Source organism: Mauremys reevesii, linkage group 1 (assembly GCF_016161935.1).
Source record: "Mauremys reevesii isolate NIE-2019 linkage group 1, ASM1616193v1, whole genome shotgun sequence".
Taxonomy (NCBI): Eukaryota; Metazoa; Chordata; order Testudines; family Geoemydidae; genus Mauremys; species Mauremys reevesii.
Window position 1 is genome coordinate 357,666,890 of NC_052623.1, and position 16,708 is coordinate 357,683,597.

General features: G+C 47.1%; 1 protein-coding gene across 7 annotated transcripts in view; it reads left to right on the plus strand.

The window, feature by feature from the left end:
- The window catches only part of SBF1 (SET binding factor 1), a 139,672-nt gene that overhangs the window by 70,569 nt on the left and 52,395 nt on the right, over positions 1-16,708 (plus strand). For all 7 annotated transcript variants that reach the window (XM_039520181.1, XM_039520180.1, XM_039520182.1 and 4 more), the window contains exon 2: positions 9,276-9,361. In XM_039520181.1, coding sequence (XP_039376115.1) covers positions 9,276-9,361 — 86 coding nt within the window. The remainder of the gene's footprint in view (positions 1-9,275; positions 9,362-16,708) is intronic.

Consider the following 16,708-nt stretch of genomic DNA (forward strand, 5'->3'; position numbering starts at 1 on the left):
GGTTCCACAGAGGATGGATCTAGACCAGGGATTGGCAACCTTTGGCACGCAGCTCGCCAGGGTAAGTACCCTGGTGGGCCAGGCTGGTTTGTTTACCTGCCATGCCGCAGGTTCGGCCAATTGCAGCTCTTGCTGGCTGTGGTTTGCCACTCCAGACCAGTGAGGGTGGCGGGAAGCGGTGGCCAACACATCCATTGGCCCGTGCGGGGAGCTGCGATTGGCCGAACCTCCGGACGCGGCAGGTAAACAAACCAACCTGGCCTGCCAGGGTGCTTACCCTGGCGAGCCGCGTGCCAGAGGTTGCCAATCCCTGATCTATACTGTTCTCAGTGGTAGCAGATGACAGAACAAGGAGTAATGGTCTCAAGTTGCAGTGGGGGAGGTTTAGGTTGATTATTAGGAAAAACTTTTTCACTAGGAGGGTGGTGAAGCGCTGGAATGGGTTACCTAGGGAGGTGGTGGAATCTCCTTCCTTAGAGGTTTTTAAGGTCAGGCTTGACAAAGCCCTGGCTGAGATGATTTAGTTGGGAATTGGCCCTGATTGAGCAGGGGGTTGGACTAGATACCTCCTGAGGTCCCTTCCAACCCTGATATTCTATGACTTTCTCCAGGGTACCATGGAACTGCTCCAGTTCATATGGGTGGGTATTTGATGGCCACATTTTTGCTCGTGCTAAGAAGCGCTGCTTTACTCTGGGGCAGACATGAGCATTGCAGATGGCTGTGCTGTAAGTAGTTTCCTGGCAGACTGATCTGTCCATGGCATTAGTTATCCCAGAATATCAGGGTTGGAAGGGATCTCAGGTCATCTAGTCCAACCCCCTGCTCAAAGCAGGACCAATCCCCAGACAGAATTTTGCCCCAGATCCCTAAATGGCCCCCTCAAGGTTTGAACTCACAACCCTGGGTTTAGCAGGCCAATGCTCAAATCACTGAGCTATCCCATCCCCCTATGAAGCAGCAGGTGGTTTTTGCAATGCAGCTGCCCCACCCACATTTTATGGTAGCTCTGCTGTAGAAGAGGGATGTCCAAACTTTGCCTAATCCAGGGGCTGCAGTGGCTAGTTTGTCAGTAGCCCAAGGGCTATGCCTGACTTGCATATAATAGAGCAGATTGCATCCTCCTCTTTCTGAAGGCTACTCCTTTCAGACTACAGTTCCCAGTATGCAGTGCTCCAACTCAACCACAGCTAAACAGGCCTCATTGCAAGCTGATGTCTGTTGCCTTTGTGTGCTAGTGCAGTGGGCTCCAAACTTCTTTGATCGCGCATCCCTATCAGTAAAAAAATTTTTGAGCACGCCCCCCCTGCCACACCGGCTCTACCATTTTTGCCAAAGCGGTGGGGGAGCCGCTCGGACTCCCACCCGAACTAACGAAGCACAAAAAAAAAAAGTGCTCCTCCTGCCGTGCACCCCCAAGGATCCCTTTGTGCACCCCACTTTGGAGACCACTGTGCTAGTGTATTAATGCTGGTAGCCGCCCTGTAGAATTCCGAGGGGTGCATTTTACTCTCCTGCAGCGTAAGGTGTTTGATGAAGCTTTAGGATTTTACAGCTTTTGAAATGGCTTCAGTTTTATGGTCTTGGGCAGTTTCTGGAATCCTCTCCACTGAGACTTCCCTGGAATTGAGCTCCGGCTTTGTTTTGATCTACAGAATTCATTCTTAACCTGTAGTTTAAAATGAGTTGTCAGTTTTACTCTAGTGGTATTTGTATGTGAAGTGTCCCACATCACCACCTCTGCCAGGTGGAGCTAGTCCATCTCTGGTCTCATAAGGGGCTTACAAACATTGGGCTCTGCCTGGTTTCACTTTCCTTGTGCCACATAATACCAAGCAATGGGTATAATCAGTGACATCCGTTGAATCATGTCTGAAACTGTGGAAACACTAATTGCTGGGACAGACTTGGCACATCGTTCAGACTGTCATTGGAAAGCTCCTGGTGACATTACTGAAGGACTAAGATGCTTGGTCAGTAGAGACAAAGGCTTTGTCTACACTAGGAGTCTCAAACACGCGGCTCGCAGCACCCCCCCCCCTCCCCCGCAGCATTTACCTAGAGCGGCTCTGCCCCGGCGCACACTGGGGGCAGGGCAGGCTCCCTGCCTGTGTGCCCCACCCCCGTGCCGCTCCAGGAAGCGGAAAGAACGTGGGGGAAGAGAGGTGCAGGGGTGTGTGTTGATGTTGCTTCAGGCACTGTCCCCAGCAGCTCCCATTGGCTGCGGTTCCCCTTTCCCGGCCAATGGGAGATGCTGGGGGCGGTGCCTGAAGCAACAGCAACACACACCCCAGTGCCACTCATTCCCCATGTTGCAGCTGCTTCCCAGAGCGGTGCAGAGGCAGGGTGGACAGGCAGGGAGCCTGTCTTGCCCCCGGTGTGTGCCGGGCTAGAGCCTGACCCCCGAACTCCTCCTGCAGTCGATCCCCCTGCCCTGAGCCCCGTGCCACACCCTGACCCCGCCACACCCCTCCTGCACCCCAACCCACTGTCCTGAGCCCCCTGCCGCACCCTGCACCCTGACCCCCTGCCCTGAGCCCCCTGCCGCACCCTTCCTGCACCCCAACCCCCTTCCCTGAGCCACCTGCTGCACCCTGCACCCGACCCCCGGCCCTGAGCCCCCTGCCGCACCCTTCCTGCACCCCAACCCCCTTCCCTGAGCCACCTGCTGCACCCTGCACCCGACCCCCTGCCGCACCCCTCCTGTACTCCCCACCCCAACCCACTGCCCTGAGCCCCCTGCCGCACCCTGCACCCTGACCCCCTGCCCTGAGCCCCCTGCCGCACCCTTCCTGCACCCCAACCCCCTTCCCTGAGCCACCTGCTGCACCCTGCACCCGACCCTCTGCCGCACCCCTCCTGTACTCCACACCCCAACCCACTGCCCTGAGCCCCCTGGTGCACCCCTCCTGCACCCCGATCCCCTGCCCTGACCCCTTGCCGCACCCTGACCCCCTGCCACACCCCTCCTGCGCCCAACCCACCGCCCTGAGCCCCCGCTGCACCCCGCACCCCTCCTGCACCCCAACCCCCTTTCGTGAGCCACCTGCTGCACCCTGCACCTGACCCCCTGCCCTGAATCCCCTGCTGCCCCCCCAACCCACTGCCGCACTCCTCCTGCACCCCGATCCCCTGCCCTGAGCCCCTGCCACACCTCACACACCCTTCCTGCACCCCCTGGGGGACAGAGTTGTGGTGGGGATTTTGGGGAAGAGGTTGGAATGGGGGCAGGACAGGGGCAGGGCCTCATGGAAGGGGTGGAGTGGGGCTGAGGGCAGCCAGGGGAAGTGTCAGTAATACGGTCCTTGGGCCAATGTACTAGTCCTCATGTGGCCCTCGTGGTCATTTGAGTTTGCGACCCCTGGTCTACACTGCCAATTGAATGACAAAACTGTCATTCACAGGTGCTCTCCCCCCCCCCCCCCGCCCCCAAACAAAAGTTTTGTCATGGCAAATGGCAGTGTAAACGGCTCCTTGTCAGCAGGAGCACTGTTTTGACCCTGGCTGGGGGGACTGCTGCAGGGTGAAACAAGACCCTGTTTCCCCCGAGGGCCAGAATGTAGTGCTGCCCCTCTAGTCAGTCACAGCCTTTACCAGCCTGTGAAGCAAACCCAACTCTTTTCTGAGCATTCACGCCTGGACTAGAGTTGGTGCAGCAGGGGTAGATCAACCTATGATGGGAGGAAGGAGGTAGGGGCTGAGTAGGATAACAGGTGTGGATACAGGAAGAGTTGAGATTAAGTAGAAGTTCAGATGTGTCCATGGCTGAGAGAGACTTTGTAGAGGAGTCACTTTATTGTGGGTTTCTGATATGGGGTGATGCATGTCTGTCTGCATAGGTGAGAAGTGTACTGAACAGATTGGTGTCTGGAGATAGGTGGTATGGGTGGGGATACAGAGGACAGAGTTTTGGTTTAGCTCCCCTCCAAATGCTCAGTGGTAGAGTCCACTCTTCTGTTTGCTGGGTAGTTTCTGTGTGATAACCTATAGAGAGTTTGTTTCACGGGGCTCTCCAGTTGGCTGCAGACCCTGGCTTGTTTGTAACCCACATTATGCTGCATGTCTGTGCTGTTGTGAGAGCCATCCATTCCCCGGGAAGGATCCTTTAACCCCATGGCCAGCCTAGCCAAGACTTACACTTTGCTTGGGTTGTTGAGTCAGCTGAGTGCTTCAATTTTTAAACACATCCAAACATTTCAGTATCGTGATAAAGTAGCATCAAACTCCAAATATGGCATATTATTAATGCAGATAATACTAAGCTATCCAGAGAGCCATGACCAAGAGTTACCTTAAATCCACTTGGCCTCTGTGCAATCTAGCTCTGGGAGCACACAGGAAGGAAAAAGCAAAAGCAGCTTCCGCAACACAAACATACAGACGCATGTGTTCCCAGACCGGCAGGTTAGAAACAGCAGAGGCAGCAGCAGCTGTCCTGGGTCAGCTCATCAGAGCAGGAAAGAGCACTCCAATGTGAACACATTGACAGGGAAAGAGCCTTTTAAATGCTGGTTGCATTGCATATTGTGAAGCAGAGAGGCAGGGCTAGGCTACTGAAAAGTAACTAAGGAGAGTCCAGGACAGTGTCTTACAACAGGGCATTCTAGATATTATGGGTACACAATGGGGCTGATTTAATAAAGACAAAAGTAGCTCAAGGGTAGGACAGATGCAGTCCATGGACTTGTACAAAGTGGCCATCCTTATCTTTGCCAAGTGCGGTGTCTGTGTGTCACAAGTCCCAGTGTGTAAAGCTTCATCACGATCCAGCGTGGCCTGGCTGCATTCTGGAACCAGTCATTTCTGTGGCCTGCACGTCAGTATTAAGATAGAATTTGCAGTAGGCTCCATTACATGCAAATGAAATGCAGGCTAGAGACTTGTTAAAGTCAGAAACATTGGAATGAACCATGGAAGGAAAAAAAATGCAGCATATGATTAACAGGTGCAAATATATATTCCATATGTAGCATGAACCGTTATGCAGCTGCTCCAGGGAGCTTGCCAGAGTGTGAGGTGAGCGCCAGTATTTTGTAGCAGAATCTAAGCTTTCATTGCAAATAAATAAATAAATCACATTTCTTAGTTTTTATGGTTTGAGTCCCCCAAATGTAACTCGATCCTATATTGTCTTCCTGTAATTATATCTTTAACCTCCCCTTGAAACAACCAAAAGTTGTGAGCTACCCCATTAATTTCAGCCCTTAAATACTAAGATGTAGGCACCATATAGTTGCTAACATGACAACTTCAATGTTGCTCTGAGCTTTCACTTCCAATTGTTTTAGTTGAAATGTCATGCTAATGTAATCCATTGGTTTTTGGATGCAGTGCTTGATATTGTGGTGAGGTGTGGGGGAAATAGAGGGTCACCTCCTTTTTGTCAAGGGTTACTATCCTTTCAAAACAACTTGGTGTGGGGGTTTTTGAGATTACAAGTTTGGTTGATAAAGGTAATAATGGTGCTGTAATATACTTGATTTCTGTAGGCATTTGACTTGGCACCGCATGACATTTTGATTTAAAAAAACAAACAAACTAGAACAGGGGTCGGCAACCTTTCAGAAGTGGTGTACCGAATCTTCATTTATTCACTCTAATTTAAGGTTTCACGTGCCAGTCATACATTTTAACATTTTTAGAAGGTCTCTTTCTACAGGTCTATAATATGTAACTAAACTATTGTTGTATGTAAAGTAAATAAAACTTTTAAAATGTTTAAGAAGCTTCATTTAAAATTAAATTAAAATGCAGAGCCCCCTGGATTGGTGGCCAGGACCCGGGCAGTGTGAGTGCCACTGAAAATCAGCTCGCATGCCGCCTTCGGCACCTGTGCCATAGTTGCCTGCCCCTGAACTAGAATGATACAAAATCAACGTGGCATACTTCTCTACTCCTACATGAGACTGCCCTATTTATACATCCCAGGACTGTATTACTCCTATTGGCCAGTGTCACGCTGGGAGCTCACGATCATCTGATTATCAACCATGACCCCCAAGTGTTTTTCAGAGTCACTGCTTCCCAGGATAGAGCCCCCTGTCCTGTCAGTATGGCCTAGGTTCTTTGTTCCTAGATATGGTTTTACATTTGGCAGTATTAAGAACTAGATAAGTTCATGGAGGATAGGTCCATCAATGGCTATTAGCCAAGATGGACAGGGATGGTGTCCCTAGCCTCTGTTTGCCAGAAGCTGGGAATGGGCAACAGAGGATGGATCACTTTATCATTACCTGTTCTGGTCATTCCCTCTGGGGCACCTGGCGTCGGCCACTGTCGGAAGACAGGATGCTGGGCTAGATGAACCATTGGTCTGATCCAGTATGGCCGTTCTTATAACAGTCACTTGAGTTCAGTTTACCAAGTGATCCAGGTTGCTTTGTCAGTGACTTGTCCTCTTCATTATTTACCACTCCCCGAATTTTTGCTTTATCTAAAAGCTTTATCAGTGATTTTGGTTTCTTCTCAGTTATTAATAAAAATGTTAAATAGTGTAGGACCCAGAGCCGATCCCTGCAGGACCCCACTAGAAACACATCTATTCAGTGATGATTCCAGGTGAATAATTACAGTTTGAGACCTGTCAGACAGTTTTGAACCCATTTAATGTTATATTACCTCTGTATTGGGCACTGGTGGAACTGCTACTGGAATAGTCTGTCTAGTTCTGATGTCCACAATTCAAGAAAGATGTTGATAAATTGGAACGGGTTCAGAGAAGAGCTGTGAGAATGAATACAAGATTAGAAAACCTGCCTTATTGTGATAGAATCAAGGACCTCAATCTGTTTAGCTTAACAAAGAGACGGTTACTGGATGACTTCATCAGTCTATAAGTACCTACATAGGAAAGAGAAATTTGATAATACAGGGCTCTTCAATCTAGTGAACCAAGTTGTAAAGATTCAATGGCTGAGTGTTGAAGCTAGACAGACTGGAAACAACGCATCCATTTTTAACAGCGAGAATAACCAACCAGAGGAACAACTTATCAAGGTTTGTGATGGATTCTGCATCACTGGCAATGTTTAAATCAAGAATGGATGTTTTTCTATAAGATCTGCTCTAGTTCAAAAGGGAATGAATTTGGGGAAGTCCTGTGGCACGTGAGAGGTCAGGCTAGATGATCAGAGTGGTCCCTTCTGGCCCTAGGATCTGAATCTATGAAAAGCGGAGTAATGAATGGAAATGCGCTGATTGGATCATCCCTGTTTGGATTTACTTGGAACAGCGTAAAATGTCCAATTTGCCATAGAAACTCAGCACTTGGGTGCTACAAAACCCTGGAGGCTTTGAGCAAGATTTACACCCAACTTGACACAAGTGCCTTACGTGAATCTGCCTTTGTTTCTTTTTGGCCAGGCTCTGAGAAGGGTAGGCATTAAATTTCTAATCAAAGCTGTTGGGTCAGGTAGGTCTTGAAGTGAGTGTTGCTGTCTGAGAGGAGGCACATGAGACGGTAGTGGGTGGAGAGAGGTAGTGTCTGAGGGCAGGGAAAGGGAGCACACACTAGCATCACACAGGACACTCTTTATGTACATAACTTGGCGCTGACCTTTCCTTTTTGGTCCTTGGACTATAATTGGCATGTGTTCTGTTGTCTGTGTTTTTAAATATAGCTGTGGGTGGCTGTTGGTAAGTGGAGTGGTTGAAACTGTTCTAGCTCCCCAAAATAGTCCTGCAGTGGTCCATGCATTTTGGAGTGAGGCTTTTCCTGTTACGCGGCCCAGAGGTATGCCAGGGTCAGCCAGCCCCTGTGGCTGGAAAGCAGTCTGCAAGTGAGGTTAGAGAGGTTGAAGGAGTGGGGAGCGTGGTGTCCTCTGCAGCTGGAGTTGTATTCTGTAAATGGTGAGAACCACTGGCAGTGGACCCTGTTTTAACAGAACATAGTACACCTGGACCTGGTAGAGGAGACTGTGCAAAGCCGTGAAGGGAGTTCAGAATGAAGGATTAGGGCAGACGCTTTGGTATCTGAAGGCTTGGCAAGGGATTAACCCCTCTCTAAACAAAGAGCCAGAAGGTATTTTACCAGATGAAATTCATTAGGCACTTCCCCGGGAAAGGTTCATGATGCAGCAAGCATCTATTTACATGTCTCCTAGTGTTCTGTGGACTGCTGCTCACTGGTTTTTGTCTCAGGATTAGGGATGGTATCTATTCTGTGGAAGCACAGGGCTCTGTACATATATCTCAGCTGGTTAATACCTTTGAGTCCTCTTTCAAAAGCAGAAGTATTGAAGTTTATACAGACTGAGCACTAGAATGATATTGTGCAAACCTTGATCCCCACCATACTCCTATGAGAAAGGTCAGTGTTATCCCCAGACTTGTCCATGACTACACTGTATAGATGGTAGAAGTGAAATCCATTTTGGGAGTCCTGACTCCCCACTGCATGCCTCGTCCCACTAGAATACATGTGCGATTTTCTGCTAATGATTTGGCATCTAAAAGGGGAGACTAAAAGTTCTACAGACCTAAATAGCATTGTATTAGTCACTCATTTAGGATTATACATTTCCTTGCAGTCTTTGCAACTAGAACGTTGCAGCCTTATGCTGGTGTTTAGGAACCAAAATGTTAAACTGACCTACGTATTTCTGTGGTCCAAGCTGAGTGCAATGCAAAATACAAACTGTAGATGGTGAAAAAGGGAATTACTGTTCAAATCTTTCAGCGTCTATATTATTTTAGTAACACAAGGTAAGAAATTTGAGATTTAACCTAACCAGTGATGTTACACAACTTCTCACATTTTGGTTCACCTTTAAGAAGCGCTGAATCCCTGAGTAGTTTGATAGCTCAGGACATGTGGTTCTCTGTAGCCTAAGCTCTTTGAGCTCTAGGAAGGTGCTAAATTGGGTCAGTTTGAATTCACTCTCCATTGTTGCTTTGCTATATTTGGGGTAAGGGTCCTGCTGTATGTACCTGGGGCATATGTAGGGTGGCTGTTGGCTTAGGAATCAAAGTTCTGACTTCTAATGTAGCTCGACTACTTACTTGCTGTCTGACCTGGGGAAAAAATAACTTTCCCTCCGTCTGGTTCCCCACATGTACTATGGAGAGAATTCTTTCCTTCCAGGGTGGGTGTAAGGGTTAGTTCATGTTTGTGCTGTACCTACACAGGGTAACCGCAAGGCGCTGCTTGTGTGCAGTTGTGGAGTTTGCCATTGTTGCTCACTGCCTGGCTCTGGCAGGAGGTCGAAATGGCAGCTGGCCACAGCAGCAGGGCTGCCTGCATTCTTCTAATACTTTCCTTCTGCTTATTTTTGTAGGGAGCAGGGATGGCCAGGGGCAGATACTCCAGCGCTTCCCGGAGAAGGACTGGGAGGATAACCCCTTCCCACAGGGCATTGAACTGGTGAGTATTTTGGCTGTTGGGACTGGGACCTCCTGGTATTGTGTGCATGCGTGCATGTGCAAAGCAGGTTGTAGCTCTGTGTTAGTACAGTGGGCTGTGGTACTGTGAATGCAGGCTTCGGGGATTTGTCATCTTTGCATGTCAGCAGGACTTTGGCCAGGAGTTTTCGGGCCAAACCCTTGTGTGGAGAACAGACACTGCTCCTCTCAGCAGGGACCTAGGTCTCCACAAGCTTTGCGTTGCTCTTCTATGACACCTGCTGGTCTACAGCTCCTTGCTGTTTTCTGGATGGAGAAGAGGATCAGGTGGTGCATATTTTAGAAGGGGTGTGTGATGGGTCCCCCCCCACCTGGAACTGAGGTACAGCTGAGCCCTCTGTGTCACTAATGAGTTCACTCTTGCACTGCTGTCACCGTGCCTCCGTGGGTCACATCTGAGAATACCAAATTCAGGACAAGTTGCTGGGGAAAAGGGCAGACACACCTCTTCCATGAGATATACCAAACCAGCAACAAAAGTAAACTTCTTTCTCACCACACTGGCTAAGAAGAAGTCAGAAAAGCAGCCTCCTTAGGTATTCCAGTCCTGAATTCAACACCCAGACACTAGACTTAATGATGAGTGGTTATTTAAAACCAATTTAATCAAACAAAAGGGTTCTTATCGCAAAGGGCCAGCCACATACCCAGGTCAATATACAACTCAGATCTTACCCAATAATCATGCTGTAACTAATCTTTTAGTATCTAATATCTAAACATTTATAAAAAGAAAGGGGAAAAAAAAAGGTGAGAGTTAAAATTGGTTAAAGGAATCAAATACATACAACAATTGCAAGGTTCTTGGATCAGGCTTGAAGCAGTGATGGAATAAACTGCTGGATTGTTAAGTCTCTGGTTGCTTCCAAATCATTGGAAAGTCCTCAGTCCCTTGGTTAGAATGCTCCCATTAGTGTAAGTCCATAGTCCAGATGTTTGAGCAGGAAAGAGGCAAAATGGAGATGTTTCCAGCTCCTGTTATAACTTCCGCCAAGTGAAGGGAAACCCATTGTTCTACTTTGTGGAAAATTAGAGATAACAAGGTGGGGTTTGGAATCACATGGGCAAGTCACATGTCTATGCATGCTTTGCTTAGTCATAGCAGAGGCCATTACCCATACTCTAGTTAGAAGGTTCACATGAAAGTCCATCGGGTGTGGATGGGCATCTTCCATGGTCCATTGTGAGTTAAGTGTTCCTTGATCAGCCATTTAACTTGAATAGTTCCTTCAAGATGTGCAGACTAAATACCTTGTGGATGTTACCACAGGTGCAAACATTTGAAATACATGTACATAGTTAATATTCATAACTTCAGTTACAAAAGGGATTCATGCATACAAATAGTATAATCATGTTCAGCAAATCATAATCTCTTCATAGATGCCTACTTGATATACTTTGTACAGGATTTGTTGCAATTATATAACAGTGGTAGCAACAGTGATCTATATGGTCAGATTTTAATCAGATAACATCACAACTCCAGAGGCCCTGGAGATTTTTCGCCTTCCTCTGCAGCATGGGGCACGGGTCACTTGCTGGAGGATTCTCTGCACCTTGTCTTTAAACCATGATTTGAGGACTTCAGTAACTCAGACATAGGTTAGGGGTTTGTTACAGGAGTGGATAGGTGAGATCCTGCATTGTGCAGGAGGTCAAACTAGATGACCATAGTGGTTCCTTCTGACCTTAAGTTTATGAATCTATGTGAGGGACCTTGTCAAAGGCTCTCTGAAAATCTAAATGCGCTATATCCACTGGATCTCCTTTTTCCACATGCTTGTTGACCCCCTCAAAGAATTCTAGTCGATTGGTGAGGCATGATTTCCCTTTACAAAAAACATGTTGACTATTTCCCAACAAATTATCATAGAATATCAGGGTTGGAAGGGACCTCAGGAAGTCATCTAGTCCAACCCCCTGCTCAAAGCAGGACCAATTCCCAACTAAATCATCCCAGCCAGGACTTTGTCAAGCCTGACCTCTAAGGAAGGAGATTCCACCACCTCCCTATTTAACCCATTCCAGTGCTTCAGCACCGTCCTAGTGAAACAGTTTTTCCTAATATCCAACCTAAACCTCCCCCACTGCAACTTGAGACCATTACTCCTTGTTCTGTCATCTAGCACCACTGAGAACAGTCTAGATCCATCCTCTTTGGAACCCCCTTTCAGGTAGTTGAAAGCAGCTATCAAATCCCCCCTCATTCTTCTCTTCTGCAGACTAAACAATCCCAGTTCCCTCAGCCTCTCCCCATAAGTCATGTGCTCCAGCCCCTTAATCATTTTTGTTGCCCTCCACTGGTCTCTTTCCAATTTTTCCACATCCTTCTTGTAGTGTGGGGCCCAAAACTGGACACAGTACTCCAAATGAGGCCTCACCAATGTCGAATAGAGAGGAATGATCATGTCCCTCGATCTGGTGGCAATGCCTCTAATTATACAGCCAAGAATAGCCTTCTTGGCAACAGGGGCACACTTGTGAAATTATGTTCATCTTTGTGTCTGACAATTTTGTTCTTTGATAGTTTCAACCAAAGTTCACTGAACTGAAGTGAGGCTTACTGGCCTGTAGTTGCCAGGGTCACCTCTGGAGCCCTTTTTAAAAATTGGCATCGCGTTAGCTATCCTCCAGTCATTTGGTATGGAAGCTGATTTAAATGCTAGGTTACAGTCAGATGACGGTTAGTAGTCCTGCGATTTCACATTTGAGTTCCTTCAGAACTCTTGGGTGATACCATCAGGTCCTGGAGATTTATTACTTTTTAGTTTTATCAATTTGTTTCAAAACCACCTCTAATGACACCTCAATTTGAGACAGTTCCTCAGATTTGTCACCCAAAAAGAATGGCTCAGGTTTGAGAATCTCCCTCACATCCTCAACAGTGAAGACCAATGCAAGGAATTCATTTAGTTTCTCCGCAGTGGCCTTATTGTCTTTGAGTGCTCCTTCAGCATCTCGATCGTCCAGTGGCCCCACTTGTTGTTTAGCAGGCTCCCTGCTTCTGATGTATTTAAAAATGTTTTTGCTATTACTTTTGGAGTCTTTGGCTAGCTGTTCAAATTCTTTTTTGGACTTTCTAATTAGATTTTTACACTTTGCCAGAGTTTATGCTCTTTTCTATTTTCCTCATTAGGATTTATCTTCCACTTTTTAAAGGATGCCTTTTTGCCTCTCACTGCTTTTTACTTTGTTGTTTAACTACGGTGGCTCTTTTTTTGTTCTCTTACTACGTTTTTTAAATTGGGGTATATATTTAAGTTGAGCCTCTATTATGGTGTCTTTAAAAAGTTTCCACGCATCTTGCAGGGATTTTACTTTTGGTGCTGAACCTTTTAATTTCTGTTTCACTAACCTCATTTTTGTGTACTTCTCCTTTCTGAAATTAAATGCTACAGTGTTGGGCTGCTGTGGAATTTTCCCCACCACAGGGATGTTAAATTTAATTATATTATGGTCACTATTACCAAGCAGTCCAGCTATATTAACCTTTTGGACCTGATCCTGTGCTCCACTTAGGACTAAATCAAGAATTGCCTCTCCTCTTGTGGGTTCCAGGACTAGCAGCTCCAAGAAGCAGTCATTTAAGGTGTCAGGAAACTTTATCTCAGCACCCCTTCCTGAGGTGATAGGTTACCCAGTCAATATGGGGATAGTTGAAATCCCCCATTATTATTATTATTATTGAGTTTATTTTAATAGCCTCTCTAATCTCCCTGAGCATTTCACAGTCACTAACACCATCCTGGTCAGGTGGTCTGTAATATAGCCCTGGTGCTATATTCTGATTTTCCAAGCATGGAATTACTATCCATAGAGATTCTATAGTACAATTTAGTTCATTTAAGATTTTTACTTCATTTGATTCTACACTTTCTTTCACATATAGTGCTACTCCCCCACCAGCCTGACCTGCTCTGTCCTTCCGATATATTTTGTATCCTGATATTATTGTGTCCCATTGATTAGCCTCATTCCACCAAGTTTCCGTGATGCCTATTATATCAATATCCTCATTTAATACTAGGCACTCTAGTTCACCCATCTTATTATTTAGACTTCTAGCATTGGTATATAAGCATTTTAAAACTTGTCATTTTTTGGGCTGTCCCCTATTACATGGTGTAATTGAATGGGACTTTGTTTCATCTGACTGTTTCTCATCAGATCCTCCCTATAATTTATCATTTTCCATCCTCTCCTCCTTATTAGGACATAGGGAATCTCCAGTTATAGATCCTCCCCAAGGGCTGTCCGAACTACATGCTCCTCTGCACCTGTCAGCTTTCCCCTAGCCCTTAGTTTAAAAACTGTTCTACAACCTTTTTAATTTTAAGCGCCAGCAATCTGGTTCCATTTTGGTTTAGGTGGAGTCCATCCTTCCTGTATACGCTCCCCCTCTCCCAAAAGCTTCCCCAGTTCCTAATAAATCTAAACCCCTCCTCCCTACACCATCATCTCATCCATGCATTGAGACCCTGCAGTTCTGCCTGTCTAACTGGCCCTGTGCGTGGAACTGGAAGCATTTCAGAGAATGCTACCATGGAGGTCCTGGACTTCAATCTCTTACCTAGTAGCCTAAATTTGGCCTCCAGGACCTCTTTTCTATCCTTCCCCATGTCATTGGTACCTACATGTACCATGACCACCGGCTCCTCCCCAGCACTACACATAAGCCTGTCTAGATGTCTTGAGATATCTGCAACCTTCGCACCAGACAGGCAAGTCACCGTGCGGTTTTCCCGATCATCGCAAACCCAGCTATCTATGTTTCTAATGATTGAATCGCCCATTACTAATACCTGTGTCTTCTTAATAACCGGAGTTCCCTCCCCCGGAGAAGTATTCTCAGTGCGAGAGGTTACCACATCATCATCTGGGAGGAGGGTCCCAACTATGAGATTGTTTCCCTCTGCTCCCGTTGATGTTTTCCTTCCCTGTGGCTTTCATCCTCCTCAGCAGCACAGAGACTGTCAGACCAGGGGTGGGATCATTCTACTGTGTCCCAGAAAGTCTCATCTATGTACCTCTCTGTCTCCTTTACCTCCATACGGTCTCTGAGGGCCAGGAGCTTCTTGCATCGAATGCTCACATACGCCACCAGCCCATACATGCTGCATTGGGTGCAATAAATTGGGTAGCTCCCACTCTGTTGCTGGACTTCTGCCTGCATTCTCTTTTTACTCCCGAAGCTTGTTCCCTTGTTGGTGCTTTGTTTTTACCAAGCACTGTTTTGACCTTTAAGTGCAAAGAATGTTAGGTGTATTTGGCCCCTGCTCACACTCCCCCTGTAAACTCCCTCGCCAAACTCCCCTGTTAGCCGCTCCTGTTCACGAGCTCCTCTGGTCATTTAAGAGCGGGCTTTTTAAAGCCCTGCTCTGCCTGAGTAGCCCGCCCCCTGGTTATGTCCTCCTTTTATATCTTCTTCCAACTTGCTGGAAAGCTTCTTTGCTGTGACCTGGGTCAAACAGTTCCTACTATGTACTGCTATCTCTGAGAGGTTTCTGTTGCACACAGTTCCTGGGGTAACCCTTATGCTCGTGTGCATTTCCTCAATAAGTCACTAACATTGTTTGACCTTTCTATTGTTGTGCCTGAAAGGCGGCTTGTGGGTATTCTCAACCTCACAACATGTTTCAGTAGCACATACAGTAACCCCTCACTTAAAGTTGTCCCGGTTAACATTGTTTCGTTGTTACGTTGCTGATCAGTTAGAGGACATACTCATTTAAAGTTGCCCAATGCTCCCTTATAACGTTGTTTGGCAGCCGCCTGCTTTGTCCACTGCTTGCAGAACAAGCAACCCGTTGCAGCTAGCTGGTGGGGGCTTGGAACCAGGGTGGACCAGCAGCCCCCCATCAGCTCCCTGCTCCCCTAAGTTCCCTGTGCGGCAGCCGCCCAGCAGGCTATCAGTTGCCGGCAGTTCAGCTGTCCCACCCCCACCGCCGCGCTGCTCCTGCCCTCTGCCTTCGATCTTCTCCCAGGAGCCTCCTGCTTGCTGGGGGGGTGGGGAGGGCTAATATCAGGGTGTCCTCCTCCCCCCTGCTCCTGCCCCCTGCTTATCCCATCTTCATATAGAGCAGGGTGGGGACATCACAGGGCTCAGGACGGAGTGTGTGTGCTGGCCGCAGCTGCTGTCTCAACTTCCTGGCCTACTTAAAAAGGCAATCTACTTAGAGTAGTTCAGCATATTTAAAGGGGCAATGTCTCTCTCTCACACACACAGGGTGTGTCTCTGTCTCTGTCTGCCATGCTGTCTCCCCTCCTTTCATTCGTGCTGCCTTGTAGAGTATGAGGCTACATTAACAATAATGTGTTAACCCTTGAGGGCTCAGCCGAATTCTAGTTCATCATTTAGCAGTGAGGCATTCCCTGGGAAATATCCCACCCTCTGACTCCTCCACCTCAACCGAGCTTCACAATCATCATTGCTGTGTACAGTATTCAATTGTTTAAAACTTATACTGTGTATACATATATATAATATAGTCTTTTGTCTGGTGAAAAAAAATTCCCTGGAACCTAACCCCCCCCCCATTTACATTAATTTTTATGGGGAAATTGGATTTTCTTAAAATAGTTTCATGTAAAGTTGCATTTTTCAGGAATATAACTACAACATTAAGTGAGGAGTTACTGTATGTAGCCAAACTTCAGAACGTCACATACGATGATAGCACATACATTCCAATGAGATATTAATGTCTAGCAAATCAAGACTTTTAGAATGATGCCCCAGAAGGCAGACTTTGTACAAAACACATCCTGATTATATGACAGTGGTGAATAAGGGGTTTCCGGAGTGTCAGAGGGTGAGAGAGAGAAGGATGCTGGCTTTAACGTTCTCCCCTGCTTCCCCAACCTCTTGTTTCATGGCTGAGCAGATCCCCTCTCCTGGCAGGGCCCCAGTGAGTATTAGGCTTCTCTGTTGTTGTTAGAGAGGGGGAATAATAGAGTCCTTATCTGCTTTCCAAGAACCTGTTAATTGCCTGCCTGCAGCATCAGGGGTCATTCATTCCTTGAGTCCTGAAGGGCATAAAAAGATTCCCTGAATCCCAGCAGAACTCAGAGGAGGGGCCCTTGTATCAGAGCCCATCCATTTCCTGTTTTTTGGAGAGGATGCAGGGTCTGGTGGCCTTGTCTAGCACTGATGGATTTAGACGGGACAAGGGGTCTCCTGGCTGAAGTAAAATCTCCATTGTCAGTCTCCTAGAAAGCTTCTCCTTCTCTGAGTCCAGTCTCGTAGGAGACCTTCATCCTGGCCTTTAGATTTCTTTCCCTAGTTCATCTCTGCTGCTGGGAGGAC